Source organism: Polypterus senegalus, chromosome 8 (assembly GCF_016835505.1).
Source record: "Polypterus senegalus isolate Bchr_013 chromosome 8, ASM1683550v1, whole genome shotgun sequence".
Lineage (NCBI taxonomy): Eukaryota > Metazoa > Chordata > Cladistia > Polypteriformes > Polypteridae > Polypterus > Polypterus senegalus.
This window is the reverse complement of record NC_053161.1, coordinates 73915059-73931094: the sequence shown is the minus strand read 5'-3', so window position 1 is coordinate 73931094 and position 16036 is coordinate 73915059. Positions and strand designations below refer to the sequence as shown.

Below are 16036 nucleotides of genomic sequence, written 5' to 3'. Positions count from 1 at the left end.
GGTGGAAGTCTACCCAAAATAACCATCACCTTCTCTATTTATGGTTTAATTATATTGATAGACTAGTTTTTGACAAGATAATCCAGTTTTTTTCATAACATAAACATAATAAAAGATGGATATATGCAAGTATATACAGACACAAGAATATAAATGAGCAACACAAAACTGAAATCCAAGTCAGCTAGGGTTTATCTCCTCTTTGGCATAGTGGAATGTACTAACTGTGTAATATTCCCTTCCTTAATTCTGGTCTTTAGTATTTCTCAGATAAACATTTATTCAGGCCCAGCTTTTAAATCAGAACTATTTAATTACAAATTCAGTTGGGCAAGGTTTTCATACCAAGAAATTTAGCTGGACCTGACATTTTCAGTGGCCGGAAAGCAGCAGTTAATAACAAATTTTGAACCAACACAAATTAATGTATTGAAAAACAAGTAATGTTTATTCATTGATTGCCTTTTAAATTTGGTCACATCTGACACCGGCACATAAATATATAAAATATATAAATGTATATAAAAACAATAAAAAAACTACAACTGAACAGAATCTGAGGTAGTTGCAATACTTTTTTTCCACTTTGCAATAAAAAAAAAAAAAGATTTTGGTCATATCTGACCTAGTCACATCTCAAAGTGCATAAAAACAAAATTGTGCACAATATTAGCAATAACATTTGTTCACTTTTGAAATAAAGTAAATATTTTAATCATATATAACCCAGGCACATCACAAAATGCATTTAACAGAGTAAAAAAGAACTATCAATACTATCAAAAGCTATCAGTGCCCAAACCCATAACTAGTGAAAAAGTAACACACATAAATATGTGTACTAAACAGTGAGGGAAAATAGGTTTGTTTAAATCACCACATACAGTATGTGATTAGCAGTGCCTTTTTTGTAAACAAAAAGGTGGAGGTACACATATATTGCATTTGGATCAAGTTTAAGGTACTGTGACAGTATATAGAGGCCAAGAGACCTGGCGCTATGCTTTGTTTCATTAGTGAAAAAATATAACATTTAAAATTTTAAATTGACAAATCATCAAGTATAATAGTAATTCTTTGTATTTATATAGCGCTTTACAAAAATCAGGCATGGAGGATATAGAACACAAACCCAGCATTTCCTTATTGTGAGGCAGTGATGCTATTATTACAACACTTGTGTAGGTGAACTATATTGTCTAAATTTTGCTTGATAGTTTAAAATTACAAACATAAAATTTCTGAAATTGAAGAATATTAACCATAGAATAATTCTGAGCTCTACAGTCTACAAAAAAGTTATATAGTCCTGCAAAGCGATCAGTGCTTAATTTGATTGAGTTTTAAAGAACATTTAAAACTTTTTACATGTTCTCATCAAGTACAGTCTTCGTAATTCATTTTTTACTTTGAGTGTTAATGACTGATTTTCCTCCCAGTAACACCCATGAATCCTCCACGATCGAAGCGTGTAAGTGGAGGATCTAAGCATTTGTAGGTAGAGGAGTGAGGAGATAGCGCTTGTAATGAGTTTCTCATTGGAGTTTAGATTAATTAGATTTAGATAAATTAGTGAAAATAATCCATTAGATTAATTTATGAAAACCCACATTCACACTAACTTGATGAAACTGGAATATAACTAAGACTCAGTACACAGTTGATTATCGAATCATTTAATGCACAGTTGATACCACAACCAGCTGAAATACTGTCACAAAAACAATCACTGTATTATGAACTACTACCACCACTTCCAGACACACAACAATGCGCTGAATTGTGGGTTGAATGTTGTTAGGTTACGTGAAGTGTTACATTCATAGTCTGTACTACTGTAGGAATGTATGTTGGAATTTCTGAATGCTCACAAAATATGTTTTTCTCACTTTTTCCTTGTATTTCTAGCAGGACCAGAGGCTGAACTTGAGATTGCTTCTGGGCTGCATGTGGCCTGCAGGCAGACATTTGAATAGGCCGGTTTTAAACGATTTCATAAAATAGTTAGTTTCTTGGTCTGTTAGATGGATAAGTCCTTACTGGACTGGATTCTCAATGTCCAAATCCTTTACAGATAGTCTCCTACTCTTATAGTAGATTACTGTTATATGTCAGGTCCCATAACTTCAAACAAACCCTGAATCCTTAAATAGGCTTGAGGCCTATATAAAAAGGTCTAAAAATCTCAATGGGGAGAGGGACACATATGTACAAATATGTGTTTCTGAGGCCTAAACTTAGCTAAGCTAAAAACTAATTCAATTTTGGTCGATTTTTCAGGGGCTGCTTTGACCATGCAGGGTCATCTGGAGCAAACTACAACTATACAAATTAATGTACCAGCGTACAAACTCTGAGCCTACTCAATGGTTTAGTTCTTGAGCTATGGACTTGTGAAATTTGATGAAAAAATTAGGCCAGATAAAATCAACACCCCACCCCCCTCAGTAAACTGGCTGTATCCTGGAAAGTATTGATCTTACATAAACAAAAAAAAATAATACAAGGTGTCTCCTGACTAACATGGGTGCACCTGGTAATTTTTTGAGTCCGAAATGCGTGGGCCATTGGTTGATATGACATGGAATTGCCCAATTAATGAAAAACACAAAAAGAAAGAGCTCAATGAAAAACGTTTAATAACAAATATATCAAAATAATACAAAAACTACAGCAAAATAAAAAACAAGAGTTAAAGAAACTGTAACCTCCATTGTGAACTGGCCATTAGTCTTGCTGAAAATCTGGAAACAACCATGAATGAATTTTGCTTAATACTGGCTCACTGGGCGTTACATTTCTAAACCAATTCAAATCCTCATGAAGGTGGTACTAAAAGTAGAAACAGTGATTATGCTTTTATTAACCTGGTCCGACAGACAGCAATCCTGATTATGATGAACCATCTAGAGTCGAAAGACATAGAAATGTGTGTCAAATGTGCAGAGAGCACATTGCATATTTTAAAATTAAACATAACCTGTTGCAAATGAAAACATTTCTATAACACCAGATTATACATTGGCATAATCAAAGACATTAATGGACGAGTGGTAAAAGTGAACAATACTTTTTTGCAGGTCCTATGTGTGCTCTCTGTTCAGTTACAATGACCATGTAGGAATCAAAGTACAGTAAAGTTGACAGAATTGCAGCTATGTTGGTGAAAATATGAAGAACAAAATATGCATTTTAAGTAAACAGTGTGTCACATCCCATCAGAAGAACTGTCGTTAAGAGAGTTGATAACAATGAGCCACAGGAAATGCACATTTCAGTACTCAAAACACTCGAATCAATATATCTACCTAACGAAATCAGTAGAGTATGGACAAGGCTACACAGCATCCACCTTATGACCACACATCTAAACAAGTAACTAAAGTAAGTTAACATTAATGTGTAATTGGAAGTACAAACATGCACAGCAAAATATAGTTGCAGCATTTTAACATGTTGGATGACTATAGACCACAATACTTACAGTATATAAAGTCTGTTTGCTGTTGCTATGCCACATAGTCATAATGACAGAAATATAGTGTAGCAGACAGAAGTACTACTGAAACCTGAAGCCATGTAGCTACGGTGGTCTGTGTGTTTGACTTTGCTGACTCAGTGCTTATTACAATGTACATATTAATCATTAAGCTTCAGTTACCTTGTGCTATTGAGCTACTGTATTAATAACAGCAATTTTAGCTTTTTATTTTTTCTCACTTTCTTTTCTCTCTTCCTAATATCCTGATGGTTTAAACTTCATTGACTAGAGGAATTGGGGGCAGGTGTTTTAGGAAGAAGCCCTGTGGGTGTAGACTTTGTAGTGCAGGATTTCGCTACTGTTCACTACAAATTATTTAGCAGGTTGTCCCCAGATGTGTATTCTTCTTTGAGGATCACATCTGGCTCCGCAAGACTAACTAGCTATAGTTCAGCATATTATTAATGAACTCATATTGTTAAATTCCATTTATGTTAATTAGTTTTGAAGTGCTTAGTTTTATGGTGTGTTTAAACAGATCTGTATGTAAATGCAATATATAATTAGTAACTTGTAAACCTGTAATTGCATTTTTCCTGTGTACATGTTACAGCACTGTTAGACTGCTCTTAGATTTAGATTGAATTGAATGCAACCAGAGGTGCAGTCCTGGCAAAACCATAACATTTATCATTTGGAGTAAATGTTGCTACAACCTTTTTTTTACAGACACACCCTAGGCAGTAGGGGTCCTGTTATAGAGCAGAAGTTACAGCCAAGCAGGGAACAGGCAGATAGCCATTTACAGGTGCTTACACTGGGTTATAAATGATGCAATGAATATTTTTCCTTTTGATTCTTGGGTGCACATAAGCTGAACCGTTTAGTTGATATTTGATTAAATGTTTTGTTTATCAAAGTTGAGTTATGATCATCTAGCTCACTGAGACTGGTGGTAAATGGTACGATAATGAGCCATCTCTGAGTCACTGCCATTGTCATTCAACTTCGGCTGATGTCTTCTTTTTCTTTTGGCTGCTCCCGTTAGGGGTTGCCACAGTGGATCATATTCTTCCATATGTTTCTGTCCTCTGCATCTTGTTCTGTTACATCTATCACCTGCATGTCCTCTCTCACCACATCCATAAACCTTCTCTTAGGCCTTCCTTCTTTTTCTCTTGCCTGGCAGCTCTATCCTTGGTATCCTTCTCCCAATATACTTAGAATCAACTCTGGCTGATGTAGTATTATTAAATTGTAGACATAAAAAGATTACATCTTGCCTAAAGAAGGGGCCTGAGTTGCCTAAAACGCTTGCATATTGTAATCTTTTTAGTTAGCCAGTAAAAGGTGTAATTTTGCTTGACTTCTCACTATAGACATCAAAAGAGAATTTTAAGAGAGGTCCATTTGTGAAACTCACAATTTGGCTGAACTGACTTTCAAAGTTAGGCCTGTAGTTTTTGGGTTGTAGCCGTACATCTCATTTGCCATGATAAACAAAAGAGGGTAATTCCACTTTGTCCTACAATATGCATACTGTATAAGCTGGGTGTATATTTAGAATATCTGAAAACATTATGGTAAAAAATAAGGCAAACAGACAAGAGAAAGGTTTGGGGATGGCTACCCCGTATACTGAAAGTTTTGGCAGAAAAAAAAAACAACATCTTTACAGAATGGAGTTCACAACTGAACAGAACTAACAGGGTGAGTCTGCTGTATAAGTATGATGGATAGGAGGGAGAGGTGGAGTCAGGGAGGCCATAACAGGAACTGATGTGGCAGGATGGTGAATTTTGGGTACCGGAAAAGGTGTTGTCATGGTTGGATGGAAGTGATGTTAGTGGGTGGACCGGTAGTGATGTCACTGAGAGGCAGGGCCTTTGGCTGAACTGCATTGGAACAAGAGGAGAGAGGATCAGATGAGAGCACCCACCTCCAGTCTGGCTGATAAATACCAGTATCTGAGCCTGTATACTATCCCCCATGCGCACATGTGTGACAACATCTAAACAAAACTTATGAAAACAGGTTACTTTAACAAAACCCTTCTATTTGCAGATTTTATATGGAGCCAGGAAGAACCTCAGAACATGGGGCCTTGGACATTTGTAGCACCTAGGTTTGAAAAACAGTTAGCATGCAAGGTAAGTCTATGCTAGTTTGTGCAATATGGAGTGTTATGTTACTGTATCTTATACAAAGGTTGTTTTAACGATGTATTGCCAGTCCCAGTTTAGAGGTCTCCACCTTGTCCTCCATAGTCTCTAAGCTAAATAGTATTTATTACAGTGCTGTTACTGGTACTCCTCTTTATTAACAACACCCTGTCTACTACTTTTTCCACTTATGTCACCTGCATTAATAAAGCAGCATTCAATACTACACAGACCTCATCACAGAAGACTTAAATGTTTACTCCAATTACTCCTCCTTGCAACCTAACTTCCTATTTATTTCACTTTATGTTCAAGTCCATATTGAGAACAATTATTTGGAATACTGCCAGGAAATATCATATTAATTTTGTTTATTCTCTTGTTACTTGGGTAGTAGACTTTCTCATTTTTCCACAGTCATGTTTATAGGAGTTTAGGAACATTTCAAGGTCATGTGTTTTTTCTCATTGTTAATATATATGCTATATTTGTGAGATATTAAAATAAGTCAAACTCTGACTGCTGAGTTGACAACGTTGTTGGAATAATAATATATCCCTTTAGGGGATGCCTACACTCAAGTCCAGTACTGAATTAGTATAGATAGCTTCATGAACTCCTGTGGTCTCATTTATAAAACATTTCGTGGATAAGAATTTGAAAATGTATGTCAAAAAACAAAAAAAATATGTATGAAAAAAAAAAATCTGATTATTAAAACCTGGTGTATGCATATTTCTACACATTTTACCTTTTGTGAATCACAACAATCTTTTAAATGTGCTTATGTGATTGTGCCTCGAATCCTGCCTGGTTGCCCCCTGAAACAACCATATATGGACAATGCTTATAAACCTTGTATATTATGCAGTCATAATGCTGCAGACTTTCACTGAATGGGAGAAACGTCCCGCCTGACACATCCAGATACTGCTACATGCATTAGAGGATATAAGTCTTGTGTTGCATTCTGCATTACATTGAACGGCATGATGAAGCTGAAGCTGATATGAACAGGTGCTGCCTGATTTTGGGCCTTCTGTCTTTTTAATGCTGCGGCCAACTCAGCATATAGTTCCAAGAGAGTGGCTCTTAAAAGCATAAGTCAGCTCATACCTCAGTAATATTAATGGGCAAAAAACTCCTGCTGGACCCTAAAAGCTCATTCCCTTTATTTATGACCATTTGCATACGGTAGTCTTCAAGCTGTGCCAAACCATTAGGCTGTAAATAACATTTTAGGACATGGGATTTTATTTTCTTCAGCCGTGGGACTTGTCTCCCCCGTGTCCCACTGGCCCTTCACAGTCCCAAAAACATCAAAAGAAAACCACCCAAAACACACTTTTCTTTCTCCTCCACTATTCCAAGGCAGCTTTGTCCTTCTCCTGCTCCTGCTGACTCTGGCGCCCTGAGTAGTGGCTGCAGGCTCCTTTTATAGCCCTCCCGGAAGTGCTCCAGGTGGTAATTGGCTTAATTAGGCTGCACTTCCGGGTGTGGCTGCTTTCCAGCCAACACAGGCTTGTTAAGCTGTGCAGCCCTGAAGTCCCACACCTGTGGCCCCGATGTAATTCAGGAGGGCTGCCAACACATGTTCCAGGGGGTGTAGTGAGTATTCCATGGCTTCTCCCCCGGTCCCAGCGTCAAAGGGGCATCCACCACACCACTTTCTCTGAAATATTGCATAAGGGTGGGTTCTCTTGTCAAATTTTCTTTTTTAAATCCTGACTTTTGTTTACAAAGCTGCGTATGCTCATTTCGAGACTCTTTTTGTCTGTATGCACGTTTTAGAAATTTCACATCAGGGCCCTCATGTATAACGCTGTGCGTAGAAGTCAAACTAAAACATGGTGTACTGACAAAAGTGAAAATGTGTGTACGCACAAAAAAAAATTTAGATGCACAAAACCGTGTGTACTTCTGCTCCAGAAATCCCGGTCAGCTTTCTGTCTCACCCTGACTTCTCCCAGGATTTTGCATATTTGAACATGTAAATCAATATAAATGGCACTTTCAGTTGAGTGTTTTGTTAAAAGACAATGAAGAATTTCAGCAAATGGGAACAGGTAAATAACAGAGTGAAGTGGAGGCAAGAAAAAATGTACTTTTAGTGGTTTAGGCAGTGGTATGAGCAACAAAAGGAACATTAACTTTTGAATATCGTTCCATCAAGTTCACATTAAATGTTTTGTATTCTATGTGTGTGCATAAACACGTGCATCTTAAACGGGCTTTCTCTTTTGCAGACAGGAGCATGCAGGCACTGATTGTCACACAGAATACATTACATTCATGATATTACGGCTCTCTGAACATTTTAGAATACTAAGATGTATACTTGATATTTTCATGATAAAATGCATTAAAGCATATATTAACTCTTAAAGGGCTAATTATTTTGTATCCCATTTGTCCCAGGGCTCAATATTTTTCCAAAAACTCAGTTTTCTAAGAAGCACACAAAGCAATGGTTTCATACATACATCAACATAACATAATTATTTATGACAAATGTCACTCTGCTTTATGTTCCATGAGCCTCTACAGTAGGCAAATTCACAAGTTATTACATACTTGTTTGTCTCATCACTCATAAGCTGAAAGGCACTTTCTGGAAAAAAAGCAGCTTGAAGGAGTTGAGTTGCTGGTAAACCTTAGTGCCCACTAGCATAACGTGTGGTTTGCAGTCCAGATGCCAGCTTGCCTCCCACGCCTCTACTGTATGTTTCTATAGTTCTCCCAGGGTGAACATTGCCTTAGGTACACCTGGCTTGAGCGTGTTCTGCACTTCGATCAGCTGGTAAATGATCAGCTGATGCAGGTACCTGTCTTTCGTTTTTTGATTTCCATCTTGTGTGAATTAAAAAATTGAAGGTCAAGGAGTGTCTGTGTAGTCCTATGTGTAGGCCTGTCAGTTGGGGTCGATTAGCTGATGCAGGTACCTGACTTTAGTTTTTATATCAAAATCAGGTTTCATTAAGTTAGAGTCTGATTCGGCAATGATACGCAATAAATAAATAACATGCATGGAGTGTTTTCCTTTGCACATTCACTTTGCTCTCTTGCCCGATGTCGATGCCATTGAAAAGTTTTTTTACTCTATGCTGCTCAAACATACGCAGGGATTTAATGTGAAGTCAATGAGTCTAACAGTATTCCTAGCAAAGAGAGTCTACCTATAATATAATGCTGGGTTTTATCGACGTTTACAGATTTTTTCGCTTTCTGTCCCTGAATGTTGACTTTACAGTAGTTTATATCTGCCCTCAACCCCTTGTGTTGACAAAAGTCGACATCCACCCTAAAAGAGTTAAACATGGGGGCACAGTAGTGCAGCGTTAGCTGAGCTGGCACACTATCCAGGGATTGTTCCTGCCACCCGCAAGATGCTTGCTGGGATGCACATGTGACCCTTGATAAAATAATTAATTGCAGCAATACTGTGTCTGTCAAATGTACCAACACCCAATTCCTATTCCTCTATTTTCTTTCTCCATTTAACCAATTGCCACAATAGAACTTCTGTAGTAAATGTAAAACCAGTTGTAAGCTTAGAACGCAGATTCTTCAAAATTTTTAAGGAACATTGAATACATGGTTAAGTATTCCATCCATCTATCCATCCAGTCCCAGCAAACACACAGTGCAAGGCAGGAACAATCCCTGGACATGGCGCCAGCTCATCACTACCGCTGCTTCACCGTGCCCCCACATGTTTTTAATTATTAACAGTATACATTATTTAAATTCAATGAATTTATCTGTAAAATGTAATTTACATAATTTAATGCATTTCATAATAAAAATAACATCGAGTATACATCTGTATTCTTCAAGTATCAAGCATCAAGCATTGAGTATTCAGTATTCTAACAGCCCACAGTTCCAAGAGGATAGGTCTTGGAACTCTAAATCAACTTAGAAGCCAGTCATCATTACCTGTAAATACACGCTGTCTTCTATTGAATTGAACTAAATTCCTTTATTGTCATTCTATGGTACAATGAGATTCAATATGCAAAACCTTTTCCTATACAATGATATGATAACAATAATAACAATACAGTAAACAATGAGAAATATATAGTATGAAAGCACAAGTACAATATACTTGTACATATAGTGCAAATGGTTCATAAAGTGCCTCAGGTTGAGCAATACTAACAGTTTACAGTGAGGTAATTGTAATTATAAATACAAGCAATTCTACTGGGAGCACTTGATGGACTGATCGAGTGCATTTATAGCTCTTGGGATGAAACTCTTTCTGAGGTCCATGCAGGGAAAGCTCTGAAGTGTTTGCTGGATGCTAGAAGTTCAAATAGACTGTTCACATTGCTGAGTGGAATTCATGCAAATGCTTGTGGTTTTCCTGAGGCAGCATGTGGTATAAATATCCTCCAGGGCTTTCCGATCAGCCACAGTACAGCTGTAATTCCACAGACAGATACAGTGGGTTAAAATACTCTGAGTCGTTCACTAAGAGTAAAAAAGCTGAAGCAGCTATGGTATTTAGAATAGTTTGGGAATTGCATGCACAGTTTTATTGTTACAGAATGATTACAATCAGGTGCCTTAAATTTGTAAACAATTTGCAATTAATTTTGATATATTTAATAAATCCTGTGAAACACTGAAAGATGCTGTTAGCCATTCATTACAAAAGGTTATTCTGGTCAAATTGATATATTAATTCTATAGCTATAAATTAAAAAAATGCCCTTTTTGTGATTAGATTTTTATTAATAAAATGAAAAAGGCATACATTAAAATAATTAAAATATTAATGTTCTTCAGAATATATAAGAACACAACCCCACTCACATACCAGAGCATGTGGAAGAAAGTGCCAGGGACTTTAAGGGGGCAAACAAATCCACTTTTAATCCCATAGTAGAATATAGTGTGGACTAATTTAAACGGTGTATGCTGGATATTGGAAAGTATTGTAGTATGCCAGCAAAATGCCAAGGTTGGTTAAAGGTCCATTAGACAGTTATTTATGATTGGAAGAGTTTGATGGGAAGCTTTGTGGAAGAGGCTGTAGAGACTAAAAACAAGTTTAGTGTTGAGAGAAAGGGTTGAAGAATAAAGAGAAATGGAGAAAGAGGGTAGCCCAATACAGTAATACTCCCTGAAATACACGAGGAAAACACCATAAAATCCATTAAGCACACTTCATTGTTTCAGAGCTAGGTATCGTAGTATCTTACTCAGCAAGTTCTTAAAGCCCATCATGACAATTTAGGTGTTTGTTTTTTCTTAATGTATTCTCATAATCCACCTTGTATGCCTACCACCCCTACCTCTCCACCCCTCTTACTACTACAAGTGTCTATGAGCATGTGTATTAGCTATTTAGCTGAAAGCATTACAAAATTCAGAACAAACTATCCATGTCTTTAGGAATTTTCAAGAATAAAACTTATTAGTTAGATACATAAGACTCCATATTTAAAGACTAAATAGTTTCCACTAACTTGGCCAAACAGAATAAAACATGTTCTTTTCCCAGGAATAAACTTGGCTGCTGTTGATGGTCTTTCTTCTGTTGTGGTAATCAGAATTAAATAAATTGTTCCCAGTTCTTTAGAGAGTTTAAGCTTGATGCCACATGATTTACATTCAATTTGCAATGTAACCTAACTTTTTTATTAGACTTTTTGATTGCTTGTTTACATTGCTTGTGCTAAAAGTAAACCACATGTCATGTTCCTTATGGTATTCAGACTTCTCCAAATTTTATTTTTTATTTCTGGCAATCTATTTTGTTTACCTGTGTAAATGTCACATTTAACATATTTGATTTTATATTACTTTTTTTTTATTTAAGTTTTTATTGAAAAGAGATACAATCCAATACATCTGTTTATGACTTTTGTCACGTCTACAACAGATATAGCTTATATATTATCAAAAAAGCTCTTCATGGCATAAAACAGATCAATATATCTCTTTGGGTTATCTCTCAATTATAGCAAAAAAAACTATTTACAGAAGACAGGGGATGTATGGACAATACCTATTCATAAAACACAGGTTCTATAACAGAAAAACATCTGGTTCAATATGGGTTATATACTCAATCCACCTAGACCAAAACTCGACAAACAGATCTATATATTACTTTTATTAATAAGAAAGAGTAACGGTATTTGCACAGATCTCTAAAGCGTCACACTAATGATTTTATTAGAGGTTGAGCATTTTTCTGATATTTTTATTTCAGCCTCTTAACCAGTATCACAAATTACTACGCATGCAAATGGGCAATCTTTTCTTTAGACCTATCTAATCAGTAAAATACTTCATGTGAGATACTACATATGACTTGACCTCCAACTTACATTAATTTGCAATTTTTCAAATAATATTTTATCCTGTGTATGGTTTATTTTAAGGCTTAAAAGGGTTGAATATTTGTTTTGTATATTAAGTGCTTTATAATGATATCTCATTATATAGTTTGCATGCTTGCTTGTTGATTAGTTTAGTTAAAATAGTCAATTAAGGGCACACTTTTGTGATACAGTAAATTGTATAATCTTTTTTAATGTTTTTGCAGTTGAGACTTGTAAGTAGGCCACCCCTTCCAGCACCTGCTGTCGGTATTGGAACACTTCACCAGCAACAACAAGAAGATATCCTCACCAAAACGTTTGCATAGGCAGACAGTTGAGGAGGATCAGAAGACTCTTCCTGCAATTGAAGGCTGAGCTATAACTCAGTTTAGCTTTCTAATCCAAGAACTTTTTCAAGGGGATAGATTTTAAAGGTTTTAAAATGCTATTGCTGTATTTGAAATATGACTTCATTGTAAACAGGATGTTTTAAACATCAAATTCCAACCTGTCATAGATTAAAATGTCTTCCTGAAGGGAACTGCTTTGACATATGATACCAATGTGTTTAAGTTTAGCACTTCACTGACTGAAGCTGAAAAGTGAAATGCATTTAATCCAAAGAATGTAATTTGAATAAATATGTCTTCTTACTGTCAATATGAATACTGCAATACTTTGTGCAGGTTGAACTCTGCATGCAGCATGCATTTTTTCCTAATACAGTATGTACATTGAATTGTGTAAAATAAGGATGAGCTGATGTATCAAGGAGTTATTTCTCTACTTCAGTAATTCAGACGAGTTCTATCACCTATCAAACATACTGTTTAAGTGTTTTAGGCTCCACTAAAGTGAAAACCATATTTAGTGGACTGAGAACTAATCTATGAATATGAAACTTTCAATGTATGGGATAGTATTGTACATTTTGTACTCAGATGATATTACTGTTATCCAAAGTGGAAATGTTTAATGAAGTTTATTTTAACTAATTAAATGTTTACATTGTTCTCTTTAAATATTGCAGTGTTTTGTGAACCAAATTTCACAGGGTGATCATCATTACATTTACCAAAATTAATGTATTCATAAGGGGGAAATTAAAATAAAAAAGTCAGATGTCCTGTAGAAGGAAATTGAAGGAAATCTGAATTGGGTGAAGTTTAGTTTAGTCTAAATTATCCTAAATGATCATTGATAGTATTGTAGATATATTGGCAATTATTGTATCTTAATGAATACCAGAAAATCACATTTTCAAAATTGAGAAATTTTATGTTTGCCTTACTGTGGGTTAAACAAACATTGTTCAGAATTACATTTGTAATATTCTTGTTGAATTCCTGCACATGGAAATTTGTTTCAAATAATCCTTTTGTTCTGTTTTGTCCTTCTGTTCAATACAATTATTTTATTTAGATGTGTAATACAATGAGAATGAGAACTTGTTTGTAAGAAAATTGAAAACTACAAAAAGTGAAAGTATGTGAATAAAAAAATAAGAAACACGCAAAAAACACATCTAGCACAGTAAGAAACATGAACAAACATTTGAATTAAATACATTTAATAAAGAAGATACAGCTGAGTAATTTCAATACAGTATGTGTGTTTTTTTTCAATTTCTGCTAACCAGTTAGTTTTATCAGCTACTCCCTATATTACTCAGCTTCACCTAGGAAATTTCCTAAGAGTAGGCCTTGATTATAGTGCCATCAATTAAGCAAATGTATCAGAAGTACTGTGTAATTAAGCACTTTTTATGTATCTATTTGTCATTTATTGTACTCTACTTGGGGCTAATATTAGCTCACTGGAGCTGTCTACCCTTGAACATGCTACATACAACTGCTCAGTAGTGGAACATTTGTGCTGTAGATCAGTTCCTGTTTTTGATTTTAAATGAATGCATTTGCCATTTTTCCCACCAATCTGCACTTAATAACCCATAATGACAATTAGAAAACATGTTTTCAAAAAGGTTTACAAATTTATTAAAAATCAAAACTCTTATTCCTGTTAGCATTCAGACCCTTACTTCAGTCTTTTGTAGAAGCCACTTTAGCAACAGTTGCAGCTTTGAGTCTTCTTGGATAAGTCTTTACAAACTTTGCACACCTGGATTTAGGCAATTTATCCCATTCTTCCTGGTAGGTCATCTCCTATTCTGTCATACTTGATTGGTTATGAGTCACAGCATGATAACGAAGTGTTGTAATAGCAAACATTTGAATAGACAGTATGTTTGTCATGTCTCTGCAAGCTGATACCACTGCTCACCATGTTTTTGACCCAGCTGGTATAACCACTGTTTCCCTTTAGTTGGGTCTTTTGGTTTAAGTTGCTCTGTAAAGCTTAATGCCAGCTGTCTGTCATGCTTACCTCCTGTATGTTTTCTTTTTAATGACTGCTTGTCATTATGCATATATCCACATGATCCTTTTGCTTTGTGTTTCTAAATTTGTTAAGTACATGAAGGAACTGCTGTACATTTTAGACTAAAGCTCTCCTTTGACCATCAGTCACTTCAAAAATACTTGGAAATAGCTCATTCAATTCATATTGCATTATTTATATATGTTGGATACAGTAAAAAGGAATCACGGGTCATTTTTAAAGCTAATCACTATACTAGAATTTCATTGAATTTTTTGATTACTGTATATTAGTTTGCCAATTTATTTTATTAATTTAAATTAAAAGTACTTTACAACTAGTCTGCCACCATCATCATATGGTAAGTATCTGTTTGGGGCTTTCTAAATCAGTGTTTGTCGTCCTTTACCAATGTTTCTCAACCCGTTTCTTGCAACCAGTTTTACCTTTTTAACTTTAGGAGGACCCACAAGTGGGGAGGAGGCAAGGTGGAGGTCCCTCTTCCCCTTACCCCATGTCTCACCTCCCCCTTGGTCAAATGAGTGTGAATGGAAGAGTGGGAATGGGATGCCACGATTACCTGCTTTCACATTGTTTGCATATAGAAAACGTTGGGATATACATACTCAATGACAACAGCCTGTGACTCAGATGTTGGTCACAACCCAGTTGTTCAGAAACACTGGTTTAAGTGGGTTTAATAAATAAGCTACAAGATGTATTTTTGGTTTAAGAGGGATACTATGAAACAAGTTTTGTCTTTAGAGAAATATTGCAATGCAAATAAATAGTTAAAGACTGTAATATTCCTATGTGTTTTCCGAATTATCACCCCTCAAGAACATATCTTTCTGAGATAGTCTTGTAAATAGACATTTCTATAAGTGATCAAATGTCCAGCTTGACATTTCCAAATTGTAAATGCACTGACTTGTATCCAAACCCCCTATACTTCCTCAATCCTGGTTCTTTTCCTGTGTCTTCAGATTTCTGTGTACAGGTATGGCAGTGATTATTTCACTCAAAACAAAGAAGGTGGTGGGGTGCTATTTTCAGCTTTGCCTATAGCAGCAAAAAATGCTTGAGCTACCTTGAGTAGATGTAATGTGAACTGTGCCCAATGATGGACTGGTGCCTTGTGGCCAACTATTTTCAACTAGATTAAGCCCAGTTAAAAAATGCACAAGTGAAAAATTCAATTTTACCTTTTGATATATACAACCAAAACATATTTTTATTATAATCACTGATCCCTAATGGTTCCATAACTTATTTATTATAAGCAATGTTTTGATTAATTCATGTCGCCTTCTGTACATATTTTGATTTGAGAGAACTTCTGTAAATTCATATTCGTGCTTTGCACTATTAAGATTCACAGTTTATATTTTAGTAAGTTATGTCAATAAATCGCCTCCTGGAATCTCTGTTTGATATTATAAAGTTGTTTACTGGTACTATTAGTTTATGCTACACTCTGATTATATGCACCAGTTACTTCAAAGGGTCACTCGCAAACTAAGCATGCTTGCTTGTTTGTCTTATCGCCGCGCGTGTATCATGCTGTTGAATACGCATGCGCGTTAAGTCGCGGACCTAGCGCGCACGCCGACGCATCTGCCAGTGTTGGTGGCCGTCACGTGATCGTTTAGGGTTTGTTTAAGCCTCCCCTT

General features: G+C 35.8%; 1 protein-coding gene across 1 annotated transcript in view; it reads left to right on the top strand.

Annotated features, from left to right (window-relative positions):
• Window positions 1-13585, top strand: part of dhtkd1 (dehydrogenase E1 and transketolase domain containing 1) — a 98143-nt gene extending 84558 nt beyond the window's left edge. Inside the window, exons 16-17 of the mRNA XM_039761297.1 lie at window positions 5546-5631; window positions 12209-13585. Coding sequence (XP_039617231.1) covers window positions 5546-5631; window positions 12209-12310 — 188 coding nt within the window. The 3' untranslated portion in view covers window positions 12311-13585. The remainder of the gene's footprint in view (window positions 1-5545; window positions 5632-12208) is intronic.
• Window positions 13586-16036: the final 2451 nt, after the last annotated feature.